The sequence below is a fragment of the Arachis ipaensis genome, chromosome B8, assembly GCF_059453495.1.
Source record: "Arachis ipaensis isolate K30076 ecotype BB chromosome B8, ASM5945349v1, whole genome shotgun sequence".
In the NCBI taxonomy this organism is placed as follows: Eukaryota; Viridiplantae; Streptophyta; class Magnoliopsida; order Fabales; family Fabaceae; genus Arachis; species Arachis ipaensis.
Window position 1 is genome coordinate 5406193 of NC_142443.1, and position 16414 is coordinate 5422606.

The 16414-nt window shown below is 35.6% G+C and overlaps 2 protein-coding genes, 1 non-coding gene and 1 pseudogene across 4 annotated transcripts; all 4 read left to right on the forward strand.

Annotated features, from left to right (window-relative positions):
* Nucleotides 1-709: 709 nt before the first annotated feature.
* On the forward strand, nt 710-4548 carry LOC107614184 (BTB/POZ domain-containing protein At3g44820-like). The gene is made up of 4 exons (XM_016316417.3): nt 710-1202; nt 1485-1554; nt 2123-3328; nt 3422-4548. The coding sequence occupies exons 1-4, from the start codon at nt 1153-1155 to the stop codon at nt 3998-4000; spliced, it is 1905 nt and encodes a 634-aa protein (XP_016171903.1). The 5' UTR covers nt 710-1152; the 3' UTR covers nt 4001-4548.
* A 502-nt stretch (nt 4549-5050) lies between these two features.
* On the forward strand, nt 5051-5132 carry TRNAS-GCU (transfer RNA serine (anticodon GCU)). Its single transcript has one exon. It is a non-coding gene; the product is annotated as a tRNA-Ser (tRNA).
* Nucleotides 5133-5291: 159 nt separating this feature from the next.
* LOC107613851 (protein RETICULATA-RELATED 1, chloroplastic) lies at nt 5292-8915 on the forward strand. The gene is made up of 7 exons (XM_016316021.3): nt 5292-5820; nt 5909-6007; nt 6168-6388; nt 6833-6902; nt 7077-7156; nt 7338-7402; nt 8277-8915. Exons 1-7 carry the CDS (start codon nt 5356-5358, stop codon nt 8468-8470), a joined length of 1194 nt encoding a protein of 397 aa, XP_016171507.1. The 5' UTR covers nt 5292-5355; the 3' UTR covers nt 8471-8915.
* Nucleotides 8916-10784: 1869 nt separating this feature from the next.
* Nucleotides 10785-13337, forward strand: LOC107614525 (putative pentatricopeptide repeat-containing protein At3g47840 pseudogene; annotated as a pseudogene). The gene has a single exon (XR_015896316.1). The product of XR_015896316.1 is annotated as a putative pentatricopeptide repeat-containing protein At3g47840 pseudogene (transcript).
* Nucleotides 13338-16414: the final 3077 nt, after the last annotated feature.

Below are 16414 nucleotides of genomic sequence, written 5' to 3' on the forward strand. Positions count from 1 at the left end.
ATTAAAATAATACTTATTAAATTTAAAATTATACATTGAATTTAACATGAATGCTTTGTTAGTATAAACTTAATTAGGTGATTAATTAATTATATTTGACCACATTAAAGAACAAATTCTTATAAAACTGAAAAATTTATGCGTATAACATGATTCACTAATTATATCCAATAAAAAAATTTTCTAAGACTTAAATTCAATATTTTTTAATTAAATTATAAATTACTTGTCATCTCAATTAATTTTATTTTTTTATTATTTTTATACACATTTAATATATAAGAGAGTGAGTAAATAAATATATTAATAGTTGTTGATATGCTAGTGTTTATAATAGTGATATATCTAAATTAATTTCACTAATAATATAAAAATATTTTACACTTGCAATAAAATTAAAACCCCCATGCCAATTTGTTTATTTTTTTTTTAAAAGTCCACATTGATTATTTGACATTAAATAGAGTCATGCAATTGTTATGACAATTATAATACTTAGTATTTTCATTTCTGTTTTATAAAATAGAAAATATTTCAAATGCACCGACTGATATTTCAGTTATTTTAACTATTAATTTCAATTAATATATATTATATATTTTTTATAATTCAGATCAACGGTTAAAATAGGTTAAAATAACTTGAACACTGTATTCCTGATGCACTTGAAATGTTTCGTATAAAATATTATTGGAACCTTAATTTACACACAACACAACCGCTACTGCTTTTGGTGTCGTGATCCCAGCGTCACTTTCAACTTCCACAAAAACTGTTTTGTTTATTCAAAGTTCGCTCCTTTCCTCAATTTCCTCCATTTCTATGAAGTACCCTCTCTTTGTAGTTTGTACCATGGTGGGCATGCACTCTTAACACTTATATGCGGTTTTTTTGAGAGATTTTATTTTTTCCCTGAGCTGTAAAGACACATTGTTTGTGTTGTTGCCTTCACGTCCCTCTCTCTCTCTCTCTCTCTCTCTCCTGTTCTGTGGTGCTCTCTTCGTTCATTCTTAACTTTTTGCTTTTTCCCCTTTTATTTCTTAATTTGGTACTTTTGAAGTAAGAAGTAACGGTTAGGGGGGAAAATGTTGTTGGGTTGGTAGAGTTAGAAGAAGGAAAGGAAAAAAAGAAAGGTTTTTGCTTCCTTCAGCCATGGCTCCAGCTGGGAAGCTTTCTGGGTTTCAAAGAGAAGGCGATGAATGGTATTGTTCCTCTCTAAAGTTTCTCTTTTGATTTTGAAGTTCATTTTTTAATGAATAGTACTACTGGAATTTATGGCCTTTATGAATTGCATGATCGTGTTGACAATCCTATCATGGGTTGAATTTTTGCTTTTTGGTTTGGTTGTGCGGTGTGGAAATGATGAGAAAATGACATGTTCTGTTCCCTACTGATTGTGGAGTCCATGTCATACATGCATTTGTGTGTGTGGTTTTCAAAATAGGTGTTTGATGTGATACTCTGTGGTTTTCTGGTTTTCTTAGGTTCTGCAATGCTGGACTTCCAAGTGATATTGCTGTTTCAATCGATGGAGTCACTTTCCATCTCCATAAGGTACATGCTTTCCTTTCCTTTCCTTTGAGAATTGATCTCTTCTATTCCATTAGTCTCTATCATAGATGGATTGTAACAGTTGTTGTTGTTGAGCCCCTCTTTTTTTTTTCTTTTGTGGTTCTGGATTATCCTCATGTTTCTTCACTCTGGTCCAATTCCAATTCCAATCTAATTGGTGCGATCCTGCTTTGTGGCTCATGCTTTTTGCTGTTAATTCGTTCCACCTGTATTGTTTAAGTGCAAAATATGCGTCCCTCTTTAAGTAAAGGAGTCATATTAGGCTCACTAGGGAGATGCAACCTGTTGTGGAGAGCATACCTTTTATGTCTTGAAATTTACTATGATATGACATTATGGATCTTCCTATGCGAGGAAATAGAAAACCACTTGTGTGTTCCCAAAGTTTCTGGCTCTGTTGTGGTTGGTTTATTTGACATTCTAGGCCTTAGTATTGAGATTCCTATAGCATAACTTGAGACAAGGCTTATTTTTATGGTATTTGTAATGTAAAGCAACTTTTTTGTGCTGTTAAATTGGAGTTTGAGTAACATATACAATGGAACTGCAGTTTCCTCTTATATCGAAATGTGGCAAAATTGCTCGAGCGAATGAAGAGTCCCTGAACAAGAATGGGAAGACTATGAACATGGTGCTGGAAGAATTTCCTGGTGGTCCTGACACTTTCTTAATTGTAGCTAAATTCTGTTATGGCCTCCGTGTAGAACTGTCGGCCAGAAATGTAGTATTGGTTTATTGTGCTGCAGACTATCTTGAAATGACAGATGAATTCGGAGAAGATAACCTGTTGCCGAAATCAGAGTGTTTTTTCCATAAAAACATACTTCGCAACTGGAAAGATTGTATTTTGGCTCTTCAAAATTCCGAGCTTGCTCTAGTCAGGGCTGAAAAGCTTCACCTAGTGAGTAAGTGTATGAATGCTCTATCTATGATGGTATGTACAGATCCGAGTTTGTTTGGTTGGCCTATGATGATGTATGGGAGTTTTCAGAGCCCCGGCGGAAGCATTCTGTGGAATGGTATAAATACTGGTGCTAGGATTCGGAGCTCGGAATCTGATTGGTGGTTTGAAGACATCTCTTATCTCAGTGTGAGTTTGTTTGAGAGGCTTATTAACACAATGCGGGCAAGAGGTATTAGGCCTGAAAACCTGGCAGGTGCCATAATGTACTATTCTAGAAAGTACTTGCCAGGGCTGGGCCGGTGGCGTGCCGGACAAGGTGGGAAAACTAGAAGCGTTGCGAGTTTTAGCTTGACACCTGCTACTGTTGATCAGAAGGCTTTGTTGGAAAGCATTGAGAAACTTCTTCCTGAAAAGAAGGGAAGATCCTTTTGTCAATTCCTACTGGGGCTTCTTCGCGTGGCTTTGATATTGAATGTTGATCAAGCATGCATAGATTCTTTAGAGAGGAGAATAGGGATGCAATTGGAACTGGCAACACTAGATAATCTTCTTATTCCTACGTACTCAGATTCTGATACATTATATAATACAGATTGTATTGATCGAATTGTCCACCATTTTGTGTCTAAAGAATCAAATTTAACTGGTTTTTCACCTTCATCAACTGACCTACAAGAATCACCATCTGAATCGTTGAGGAAAGTTGCAAAGTTGATAGATAGCTATCTTGCAGAAATTGCTTCTGATGTTAACTTAAAACCTGGAAAGATACGCACTCTCGTAGAGGCCCTCCCCCAGCCATCAAGATCATTACATGATGGACTATACAGGGCACTCGACATTTATTTCAAGGTTTGATTCGCGAGCTGCACTTTTAACAAATATGCTTACTTGTAGCCGTAGATTATTAGTCCAGCTCTGAGAAATGCTTGTGATATTTTGCAGGCGCATCCTTGGCTATCCGATAAAGATAAGGAAGAACTATGCAACATCATTGACTACCAGAAACTCTCGATCCATGCTTGTGCTCATGCATCCCAAAATGATAGGTTACCCCTCAGAGTTGTTCTTCAAGTGTTGTTCTTTGAACAGCTACATTTGCGAACGGCATTAGCTGGATGTCTCAATACATTAGATGGTGAAAATCATGAAACTGCTCCGGCAGCTTGTGTTCCTGCAATTGCATTGGGAGAAATGGCAGGTGAAATAGTACAGAGGGATGGATGGGTGACTGTAGCGCGCGAAAACCAGGTTCTAAAGGTGGATATGGATAAGATGAGTTCTAGAGTTGGAGCGCTTGAAGAAGAATTCAGCAAAATAAAGCATGAAATGAAAACCACAGCAAAACCTCGCAATTCGCTTAGTTCTCCGCGATTCATTTCAAGAAAGCTTGGGTGTAAGCTTATTCCAAGACTCTCGGATGCTCAACCAGAATCCCTTAACCGGTGTAGATCCACTCCAAGAGCATCAACTGAAAAGGCACGTCTGTCTCATAGGTCGAGACATGCAGAAAGTGTTTCTTGAGCACCAAGAAACTGGATTTCCTATGTTTATAAATACAAAGATTGTGTTGTGTTGTGTTGTGTTGTGTAGTGTGTGATATTTGACATTTTTTGTGCGAGGGAAAGGGAAGGAAAATGTTTTAACACATTGTGCATTGACAAAGTAGGGATATACATGAACATTTTCCATGTCTTTCCCTCGGGTAAAGTTGGTTGTACATTCATAGAAGCAATTTCACAAAGTTGTCTGGTTTGGTTTTTTGGTGGTATAGAAGAGAGTTCATGCATGATGTATTTATCCACACAGTTTCTGTTTCCTTTTCTTTAAAAAAATAGAAAACATTTGTGAAGGTCATTAGTGTCATCAAAGAAAGAGTGACAGATTAGATATCAGAAATGGAATGAACATCATTTGAAACTTGAGAGTGACATTTAACAAGAGCTATTATTACTTGTGAATTGTCATGGTGGTTGTTGATACAGCATGGTTTCTTTCACAAATGACATAAGTTGTTGACATTTGTCCTGTTTCACTTATTCAATATATGCTAATTCTTTATGATTTGTCAAGTCAAGACTTGTTGAAATTTGAAGCTCTCTGTTTGGTTGAATTGAAATTTATTGAATAGCAGGCAGTCCTTTAATATCCACTTTACTTTTTTCCTTATCTTCAATTTTATCTAAATGATAATATTTAAATTATTGTTTTAATCTCTAATATTTAGTAAAGTCTTAATTTTTTAGTTAATGTCTAAAAGATCATATTTTTGTTACAAAAGATTTCAAATGGGCTTAATATTATCATTTCGCTAAATCCAGGAAGACATATTTAACAACTTTGGTAACATGTATAATGACAATGCAATTAGTTAAACAATTATTGTCAATTTATTCATTATCAACTTACTTATTAAAGTCATTATCACTATGTTAGGCAGCCTATCATCGACCTACTAGATTCTAATATCTTTTAAATAAACAATATTAACTTTTTTTAATCTCTCAATTTAAATATTTTCATAGGAAAAAATAATAGTAATATAGTTTTACAAGCAGAATATTCGCCAGCAACGTCGCTTTGGCCGAGTGGTTAAGGCGTGTGCCTGCTAAGTACATGGGGTTTCCCCGCGAGAGTTCGAATCTCTCAGGCGACGGTTTAACTTTTTCTTTCTCTTTATTTCCTTCCTGAATCTCTTGACTAGTTTTTTTTTTTTTTTGGTCAGTGAATCTCTTGACTAGTTGACTCCTCCGTTGACTCATTGTCTTTTCTCAGCCCAATTTAAAAGCCCATTTCCGGTTTTTTTTTTCTTTCTCGTTCTTTCTGAAATCAACATTTCTTTCTCTGCTGCCGGGTGCCGGCCCTCACCTTCTTCAAGCATGGCAGCACTTTCTTCAACCTTCGCCATCTCCAACAGCAACGACAACCAAACATGGCACCACTACATTCATTGCAACAAAATCCCTTCTTTCGAATGCAACAACACTCTTCCTATTCTCCGCAAAACCCTCTCTTTCAGGATCCACTGCACTGCCCCTGAGCCTCTCGGTTATTCAGTAGCTCCTTTGGAACGCACCACATTCGATGATCCTCCTAAGACCGAGATTGGCGGAGGTGATGGCGGTGATGGTGGAGGACGTGGCGGCGGCGGCGGCGGCGGTGGTGATAGCGGTGGAGAAGCAGGAGGGAACGATGGAGATGAAGAGTTCGGGGCTCTGTTGAATTTCGAAGCGGTTATGAAGGAAGCGGAATCTCGTGGTGTGAAGCTTCCTTCGGATATGGTGGAGGCAGCGAAGACCACCGGCATTCGAGAAATGTTCCTCCAACGTTACTTGGATTTACAGGTAGGTTTCTTTCAAAGTTTGAATTTTTAGGGAGGGAAATAAAAGAGTTGTTTCAGTGGCTAAGTTCGATTTTGGTGTTGTGTTGCAGGGTTCGGCTTGGCCACTATCGTTTATGATGAAGCACTGTTCTATTCTGAGAAACCGAATGCTTGCTGATCCTTCTTTTCTATTTAAAGTTGGAATAGAGGTTTGTTTCAAAATCAATGTGTTACTTTTTCCCTCTTGATATAGATGTAATGGGCTGGCTTACACAAAAGGAAAATGGTTATGGTTATGATATGGAATTGAGAAGCGGTGTTAGCTTTTATAAATTACAACTAATGGTGTTATTGATTTGCCAAGTTCAGGTTTTGATAGACACTTGTTGTGCAACCTATGCTGAGTATAAGCAAAGAGGCAAAGACTTTTGGGCTGAGAAAGAGTTGGTTGCTGCCGATGTTCTGGTTGGAGATGTTGTTGACATTGCTTTGGTGACCTTGTTAGCACCCTATGCTCGAATCGGGAAGCTTTCTGTGTCCAAAGGTTTGCTTGGACACATTCAACATGCTTGTGCAGCTCTTCCCAGCAGGTTAGTGTCTGGTTGTAAGCCTCAATTATTTTCCAGGCATCTCCACTATGGATTTATTGATATTTTCGTTGTGGTAACTGATTATTTTGGTATCAACTATGTGTACTACGTCTAAGAGCCAACTTGTTGGTGAATTTTCATATTTCTCTTGTACACTTTATTGCTGAACAACCAGATAAACAATTCTCAAAAGGAATGAAAAGTTGAAAATTTTGATTGGTTCAATAGTGCTGTGATTTATGTTAGGTTTAGTTAACCATTTCTTCTGTGAAATATATATGGAGGCTGGTATGAATTAGTAAACAGTAATTCTAATTCAAATTTGTGACAATTGTAGTACAGCAAACAATGAATAAGGGTTTTCCCTCCTTTATTCATGCCAAGCTTTTTCGTTTGGTTGGCTTTTATAAACCTATGGAACTGAAATCTCATGCTTGCATGCAGTGTATTTGAAGCTCAAAGGCCGGGATGTAAATTCACTGTGATGCAGCGCGTTGCCACATACTTCTACAAGGTACCACATATTTGGAAGCTTTGCATGATAAATTACTCTTTAGCTGCATGAAAGAATCTAACCAGTAGAAGCAATCTTTGTTTGTATGTCATTTAATTCTTTGTTTCACTTAAGTTTAGTTTCTAGTAGCAGATCATTAGTTAATACTATGAGTTCCTGACATTCTGTATTCAGGGTGCATTGTACGGATCCGTTGGCTTTGGATGTGGTATTATCGGTCAAGGATTTGCAAATATGCTCATGAATGCTAAAAGGTATAAATGTCTACTCAGGATATTGTATAAAACATAAATGTTTTGTTGCATGCAGTTCACAAATTCAATTCTTTTCTTTTGTAATCATAAAAAGCTTGAAATATGAATCTCTCTCTCTCTCTCTCTCTCTGAAATATCTGTTCTTGTAGATTATCAACGGGTTTTTCTTTATGTAAAACAGGAGCATTAGGAAATCTGAAGAGGACATACCTGTACCCCCACTTCTGCCAAGTGCTGCTCTTTGGGGTATGTCTTGTTCTATTTTTTCAGTTTCTGTGTCTATACTGTTTCACGTTTTCTTCCGAGGGTTCTGTTTTAGAATATGCATTCTGATTAATGCTCTTGATTAAGGATGGAGAATATAAGCAGTAGACTTTCTTGGTGTAGATATAAGCAGAAGACTTAATTTCAAAATGGCAATGAAATTAGAGTTACACATTAAATGTTGTTTCAACATCTTTTATCTATTTAACATTTGAATTTGGTAATTGTCTTGTTATTGTTGCATAAATTTCACATTTGAATCTAATGCATTTGCATTTGTTCATGTATGCGTCTTTGTTCTTAGTTTCTTATTATTGATGGAAGGGAGGAAAGCAAGGAAACACAGGCTACCATTGCTTGTGCTAAATGACATAGAATGAAAAATTAAGAAAAAGGGTTGCTTGGGTGCACAGGCATCCCTCGTCACACAGGGTCTTGTAGAAAGACTACACCTAGATAGTGTAATGTCGGCAGCCTAACTGATCGATGCATCAGTAGCCGATTCTACAGCTTGAACTTGTGACCCTGAGGTTACACGGAGACAATTCAATCCTTGCTTTAAGGTTTCCCTTTATATAGAATAAAAAAATAGCTGAGGACAAAATACAATAGGCTCATAGTTAAATTCTATTGGCCTCCATTGAAGTTGGGTGATATTCCGCACCAGTATTATTTGTCATACTTATATAATTGCATTAGCTAGATAAGGTCAACATTAAGTTTTTACAAAACTAAGGTGTAGAGTTTAGCATAGTATTCTATAAATCCAACGATATCGAGTGTAATATTGTCTAATTTTTGGAGAGGTCATTGCAATTATTATTTACATTTGCTTAATTTGTTTCCCCTCTATCAGGTTTCTTCCTTGCCGTGTCATCCAACACCCGGTACCAAATCATTAATGGAATGGAGCAGCTTGTTGAAGCCTCTCCTTTGGCAAAGAAGGCCCCGGTCGTTGCAATGGCTTTCACGGTAGGTGTGAGATTTGGCAATAACATCTATGGCGGCATGCAGTTTGTAGATTGGGCCAAACGGAGTGGCATACAATGAGTGGCCCCTTAATTATCTCAAATTTCCACCCCATTTTTTTAAGGTTTTCTTGTCCGGCTGTCCCTGGCTGAAAGGGTTCCCACTCAACTTGAGTAGTAATGAAGTTCCCTCAATGTTTTTCACTCTTGAATCTTTTGGGGCATCCCTTGATTGAAAGGGCAAGTCTTCCCTAAAATCCAAACACTTAGAAATTGTTTCTTGAGTATCAAGAAACCAGAGTTCCTCTGTATGTAGAAATGCATAGCATATAGTTTTTAAGCTCTTTTGGTACACGGGGGAAAGGGAAGGAGAATGTTTATCAATATTAGTAATACAGTGTATTTTTATTTCACAAGTTTGCATATGCGAACACTAGGCTTATATATTACTGCTATTAGCCTATCATAGTTTTATTTGATCAAATAATTTCATTATAAACTAGCACAATATAACATTAGAGTAACAATGATTCATGGATTTGTCTATGGTGGGAAACTAGTAGCTAAACCTTAAAAGACCAAATAAAAATATTCCATTTTAGTGCTTAAGATTAATTCCGTACACATAAATTTAATTTTTTTCTTAACAAATTATAATAATATATATGAATTGTTAATCATTTATAAAACTTTGATTTTACTTTTTTACCCTGAATTTTTTGTCAATATCTTTTTTGCTTATTCTATTTTCCACTTTTACTCCCTTCTGCATAATGCAACTGGATAATAGAATAAATCCTTGTTTTTTTTTCTTTGCAATAGAGAACTAAAGCTAGTGATTTTCTCCATTGAAACACAAAAAAAAAAAAAAAAAATCAAGAACCAAAGCAAACAGTGGCTTTGATTCGTCAAAGTTGGTAGAATATCATGAAAATGGTTTGAATTGCTGTCTTGACGTGGGTAAGAAGGAGTCAATAAAAATCAAGACGTAGAGTTCACATACCTTGAGTAAGAGTTGCTGCGATGGCCATTATTGTTATCAAGAGACGTTTACTCCAATTGCTAAACTCAATTCTGTATTAATTCTTTTATCTTTTGTTGCGAGTTTTAATTGGCCTTTACGTCAATTGAATGTAAAGAATGCTTTTCTGAATGGGGAGAGAGAAGAAGAAGTATTTATAAAATTTTCACTTGAATTTGAGATTGAATTAGAGAGGAATAAAGTGTACAAACTAAAAAAATCTCTCTATGGATTGAAACAATTCCCGAGAGCTTAGTTTGAACGACTTGGAATGGTAGTAAAGGAACTTGGTTATATTCAAAACCAAGCTGATCATACGCTTTTCTATAAACATATAGCAGCTAATAAAACTGTTATCTTAATTGTATATGTGGGTGATATTATTCTGACAGGTAATGATATTTTGGAACTAAAAGATTTAAAGGAAAAACTTGCCAAATCATTTGAAATCAAAGAATTTGACTCATTAAAATACTTCTTTAGAATTGAATCGCAAGATTTAAGAAAGACATTTTTATGAACCAACGAAAGTATATCCTAAATCTTTTGAAAGATATGGGATTACTTAGTTGTAAAGTTGATGAAACATCTATAGATGCTAACTTAAAATTGAAACCAGCCAAACCAAAAAATGTAATGGACAAAGGTAGATATCAACAATTAGTGAAGAGGCTAATCTATTTATCCTATATACGCCCGGATATAGCTGTGAGTATAATAAGTCAGTTTATATATTTACCTAGTCGAGAACACATAGATACTGTCGTTAGAATCTTAAAGTACTTGAAGGGGTCGCCTAAAAAAAAGTACTCTACAAAAATCATAGACATCTTCAAGTAGAAGCCTATACAGATGAGGTTGAGATGGAAATGTCGTGGATAAAAAGTCTAACATGTGTATTTTTGTTAAAGAAAATCTGGTTAATTAAAAGAGTAAAAAATAGAATGTTGTGATACGAATTAATGCAAAAACTGAATTTAGAACAGTTTATAGAATATGTGAAGCACTATGGATAGAAAAATTCTTATAAGAACTAAAAATTTTCATTTCTCCACTAATAAAATTATACTGTGTCAATAAATCTGTCATTTTTATTGTTTATAATCCAATTTTACACGACAGAATTAAACATATTGAAGTTAACAAATATTTTATATAAAAAAAATTGAGAGAGAATAGATTTATATCTCATATTTCAACTACAAAATAATTAACAGATATTTTAATTAAAAGATTACCTAAAAAGATCTTTAATAGCATAATAAATAAGCTGTTAATAAAGAATATCTTCGACTTCAAGTCAACTTAAGAAAAAATGTTAACTCGATCAAATCAAAATCACATTCTTTATTTCTTTCATGAATCTTTTCTTGGAATAGAATTAGACAATTAGCTATAATATTCTTTCCTCTTATTCTCTTTCACCGTTCTTCTTCACCTTTTAAGCCTCACATGGTGGTTAGAGCACTGAACTTCCTCTTCCATTCATGCCCTCCTCCTCTCCGCTTCTCCTCCTCCTTCTGTTGCTCCCCCGCCTTCCTCCCTCCGCAGCCTCTCTCCTCCGATTATGGCGGCCGCAGGATGCCGTTTTGCGTAGCACAAAAGGCGTCCGGGGACGTGTTTGGGAGCATAATCGATGTGCCTCTTCATTTTCCGTCCATCCAAACACGCCCCATTTTGTTCATAATATGGTTGACCTTAACTCCAAACTGAAGCAACTTGTGAAACGTTGTCAACTGCATAAAGCAAGGCACGTGTTTGATAAAATGCCTTACAGAGATGAGGTTTCATGGACCACGATAATAGCTGGTTATGTCAATTCTTCAGACCCGTTTGAAGCGTTGATCTTGTTCTTAAATTTATGGATCCAGCCTGGTCTTCAAAAAGACCAGTTTATGATTAGTGTTGCACTCAAGGCTTGTGCTCTTGGCATGAATATATATTTTGGGGAATCATTGCATGGATTTTCTGTGAAGTCAAGTTTGGTAGACTCGGTATTTGTCAGCAGTTCACTAGTGGACATGTACATGAAAGTAGGCAAAGTAGAGCAAGGTTGCAGAGTCTTCGAAGAAATGGAAACCCGAAACGTGGTATCGTGGACGTCCATTATTGCGGGGCTTGTTCATGGTGGTTATAGTATAGAGGGATTATTGTATTTCTCTGAAATGTGGAGATCAAAAGTGGGTTGTGATTCATATGCATTCGCCATCGCTTTGAAAGCATCTGCTGATTCAAATTCTTTAGATTGTGGGAAAGCTATTCACACACAAACAATAAAACAAGGGTTTGATGAGAGCTTGTTTGTGATTAACACTCTTGCTTCCATGTATAATAAATGTGGAAAACCAGGTTATGTCACGAGATTGTTCAAAAAAATGAGGATGCCAGATGTAGTTTCATGGACAACCCTTATTACAACATATGTGCAGACGGGAGAAGAAGAGAATGCAGTGGATGCATTTAGAAGGATGAGAAAATCAGGGGTTAGTGCCAATCAATACACTTTTGCAGCAGTCATTTCTGCATGTGCGAATCTTGCTGTTAAAGAATGGGGCCAGCAGATACATGGCCATGTATTGCGTCTAGGTCTGGTGGATGCCTTGTCAGTGTCGAATTCCCTCATTACACTTTATTCGAAATGTGGGATGTTAACTTTGGCTTCAATGGTGTTTTGTAGTATGGCTAGAAAAGATATTATTTCTTGGAGCACTATAATTGCAGTTTATTCTCAAGCAGGTTATGCAAAAGAAGCTTTTGACTATCTATCATGGATGAGAAGGGAAGGGCCAAAACCGAATGAATTTGCTCTTGCTAGCTTGCTTAGTGTGAGTGGAAGCATGGCGCTTCTTGAGCCTGGGAAGCAGGTGCATGCTCATGTCCTATGCATTGGCCTGGATCATGAAGCAATGGTTCATAGTGCACTAATTAGTATGTATTCAAAATGTGGGAGTCTAAAAGAAGCTTCTAAAGTATTTGATGGGACTAAAACTAATGACATTATATCATGGACAGCCATGATCAATGGGTATGCTGAACATGGATCCAGCCAAAAGGCAATTCATTTATTCGAGAAGATTCCTAGTATTGGTTTAAAACCGGACTATGTGACTTTCATTGGGGTTTTGACAGCTTGTAGCCATGCTGGATTGGTTGATCAAGGTTTCCACTACTTTATGTCAATGACTGACGAGTACCGGATCAGTCCTTCAAAAGAGCACTATGGTTGCATGATTGATCTTCTATGCAGAGCAGGAAGATTGAGTGAAGCTGAGCTTATGATACGAAGCATGCCTTTTCGTAGTGATGATGTTGTGTGGTCTACCTTACTTAGAGCATGTAGGGTTCATGGGGACGTTGACAGAGGAAGACGAACAGCAGAAAGAATACTTTCTTTGGATCCGAATAGTGCAGGAACTCACATCACCCTGGCTAACATATATGCTGCCAAGGGGAGATGGGAGGAAGTTGCACACATAAGGAAGCTAATGAAGTCAAAGGGGGTAATAAAAGAGCCAGGTTGGTCTTGGATAAATGTCAATGATCACTTGCATTCATTTGTTTCTGCGGATCAGTCTCATCCGCAGAGCGAAGATATCATAACCATTTTAAAACTACTAAGTTCAAGAAGAGGAGATTCTTTGCTGGAAACATGTTCAAGTGAAGATGTTGAAGATTAGCAACAGGCTAAATTTTCTATCATTGTGCTTGTGCTACAATTACAATTTTTCCATTAGCATTCATTACGTTACATAGATTTCAAATGATTGTTGGGAATTGGTTGCCTAACTGCAATCACTTGAACACTCAAAATCCAGCGTATACCAGGTTCGTATGGAATTTGAAACTGAGACATCATTTAAATGGCTTCAAAGATATTTTTTAAAGGATGAAAGAAATTAATCAAGAGGTAATTTTTCATTGATGAAAACAGCATATGATTTCCATCTTCCTGTAAATATTAGTTTTGCTTCTTGTGAATTTATGCATTCTTTTTAATTGTACAGTACCCTTAGAGATCACTCGCTGTGAAATTTATTGTTGAATAACTTGGCTAGTGATTCATAATTTAAAAAAAAAATGTTCTACCCATGTGTTACCATTTGCAGGAATACGATCGATACTGGAATAAAGCTTTACTAGTTAACTTTGCCTCAAGACCCTTCTTTTTTTGGCACAGGTATGCATTCCTTCATGCATTATTGATAAAATTAGCTTTCTATTGTTGGCATGGAATAAGTTTATGCATATAACGTCAGAAACCAATTTTTCTATTGATGCAATGAGTCTAGAAATTAACTAACGTGATTCGAGATATGCAGGGACTGGAGAGAATAGCAAAGTTGGCTTTTACACAAAACCGCATTCACAATTTTGAACTAATATTCCAATTAAGAATTCTATGGTGTCTACTACTTGGTATCTAAATTTTGTCTAATTTATCTTTTATAATAAATTTTAAATATTTAAAAATTATTTACTTTTATACTTTTTAAATTAAATATTGATTTTTAACCTTTTTTTAGCAAATTAGATACCACCTTTTAAGCATCATAGCAGTCACCTCCAATTTAATAAGAAATCTTTACGGAAAGAGTGGGTTGCCTCCTGGTATATATGAAGTTTGTGTGTTGTGGGTAAAAAATATAGTTCATCTAGGTTTATTTTGATGTGTACTAATTTTTTTTGTTTTATTTTTTTTCTTTTGCGAAATGAGCTCTGGAGCAACGGTTGAGTTGTCTTTGTGTAACCTCAAGGTCACAGGTTGATAATAGTGTTTTTCTGGATTATTTTTGTTTTATATATTGGATTGATAATAGTGTTTTTCTGGATTATGGATTGTTGGGATGTTTATCTCAAATGTGGCAGTGTTTAATCTGGGATACAGAAATTGGACTCTCCAATTTTTTAGAAGTATAAAAATCGGACTATTCGATTTCTAGAGTACAAAAATCGGACCCTCCAATTCTTCTTCAAAAAATTTAAAAAATTTGAGGTACCGAAATCAGACCCACTCACTCATTGTCACTACCTCATCGGCGCCGTATCCTGCACCGCGCTCGTTCAATAGCGTCGCCACCTCCTGCTCTACGCTTGTTCATCATCGTCGCGACCTCCTAATCAGTCTTCCTCGTTTTTGCCGCCTCCAGCAGAATTTGTCACCACCAGCAGCCGCTGCCTCCAGCAGCCTTTTCGCTGCTCATCGTTGCTGCTCTCGCAGCCTTGTCGCCACCGCCGCATCATTCTTTTCTTCTGTCATCACCACCTCTTGTTTGTCGTCACCTTTTGTACTAAGTCCCTTTCTCGGATTAGTTTCTTGAGTTTTTTCAATATTTGAGGGTTTAGGGTTTGTTCATTTGTTTGAAATTGGTAATCTTCTAAGTTTGTATTTTTGTTCAATTTTTTTTTTTTTTTTTTTGGTGACTATTTTTTTTTTTGTTCAATTGTTTGTGCAACTGTTGCTGAGTTTTTATTTAGAAATTTAGGATTTGTTCGAATCCTCTAAAACTTTTTCTGAACTTTGAATTGAAATTCAATAATTTTTTTGTGCAACCAGATTCAGATTTGAATTAAAAATTTAAAGATGGAATTTATCTAATTTTATATCTTATTAAATAATTTAATAGAAGAAATTATTATGCACTCTATTTTTAATTACGTGAACAATCATTAGCATTGCTAAAGACCATACTGTTATTTTTAGTTTTTTTGAGTTCCTTTTTTATTGTTAATTCTATAAGTGTGAAATTGTTTGATATTAGGTGCAACAATTAATCTAGTATTAAAGGATTTTGCTGGACATGGCATAGGAACACAAGGGGATGTTATGATGCTTGGGTGGAAGGGCAGTAAAGAAGAACGAGAAGAAGGATTGGATAGCTTTGTACCTTGTAACTATTTGGTTATATTATTATCAGATATACCTATACGTTAAGGTTAAGTACGATGTTGTCTTTTATGGTTTAGGTTGAAATTTTTTTTTGTCTTGAACATTTTCTTATATATAAAATCGTCTCTAAAGTTTAATGTAGTTTTAAAATTGTCCGTTTACAGACTTTATTCATACATAGTTGTAACTTAAATAAATTAGAAAATAAATAGTACTTATAATGTATTATACAAATAATAAAAATGTTAAAATAGTTTATAATTTAAAATAATTCTAAAATAAATATTATTGTAAAATAAATTAAACTATTTTTTATTTTATAATATTAAAAATTTATAATTATATAACATATAATATTAATAATATATATATTTGTTTATAGTAACAATATTTGGATAAAATACTCTACATAAATTACGGCACCAATTCATAATCAATGACATAAAGTTACGATGAAATGATGTCTATTCACATAATTTCTAGTTTCTTGGTATTGGTTCATGTGTGACTTCATGCACGCCATCAATTCCGCCAGAAATAATCAACAACAACAACAAAGTCTTGTCCTATTAGGTAGGGTCGACTACATGAATCAAATGACATCATTGAGCTTTATCATATATCATGTCTATAGAGAGACCGTTTACATGTAAATCTCATTTGACTACCTTATGGATGGTCTTCTTAGGTCTTCCTCTACCTTTTACCCCGTTGATCATCTTCCATCTCATTCACCCTGGGTGTTCTGTCGGTCTTCTTCTCACATGTCCGAACCACCTGACATGCGATTTTACCATTTTTTCTACAATAGATGCTACTCCAACTCTCTCTCTTATATCTTCATTCCTTATTCTATCCAATCATGTATAATCCCTCATCCATCTCAACATCCTCATCTCTGCCACACTTAGCTTAAGTTCGTGCTCCCCTTTGGCCGCCCAACACTCTGTACCATAAAGCATAGTCAGTCTGATAGCAGTGCGATAGAATTTACCGTTAAGTTTTAAATGCACTTTTTTGTCACATATAAAACCAGATACACTCCGTCATTTTGACCAACCTGCTTATATCATATTATTTACATCTTGTTCAATCTCTTCATTATCTTGTATGATGCA

Excerpts from the sequence above, each read along its gene's own strand:
- LOC107613851 (XM_016316021.3), top strand. The coding sequence starts at position 5,356 with ATGGCAGCACTTTCTTCAACCTTCGCCATCTCCAACAGCAACGACAAC. Across the intron at positions 7,157-7,337 it reads ATGCTCATGAATGCTAAAAG|GAGCATTAGGAAATCTGAAG; the intron begins GTATAAATGTCT and ends TATGTAAAACAG. Across the intron at positions 7,403-8,276 it reads GCCAAGTGCTGCTCTTTGGG|GTTTCTTCCTTGCCGTGTCA; the intron begins GTATGTCTTGTT and ends CCCCTCTATCAG.
- LOC107614184 (XM_016316417.3), top strand. The coding sequence starts at position 1,153 with ATGGCTCCAGCTGGGAAGCTTTCTGGGTTTCAAAGAGAAGGCGATGAA. Across the intron at positions 1,203-1,484 it reads CAAAGAGAAGGCGATGAATG|GTTCTGCAATGCTGGACTTC; the intron begins GTATTGTTCCTC and ends TGGTTTTCTTAG. Across the intron at positions 3,329-3,421 it reads CACTCGACATTTATTTCAAG|GCGCATCCTTGGCTATCCGA; the intron begins GTTTGATTCGCG and ends GATATTTTGCAG.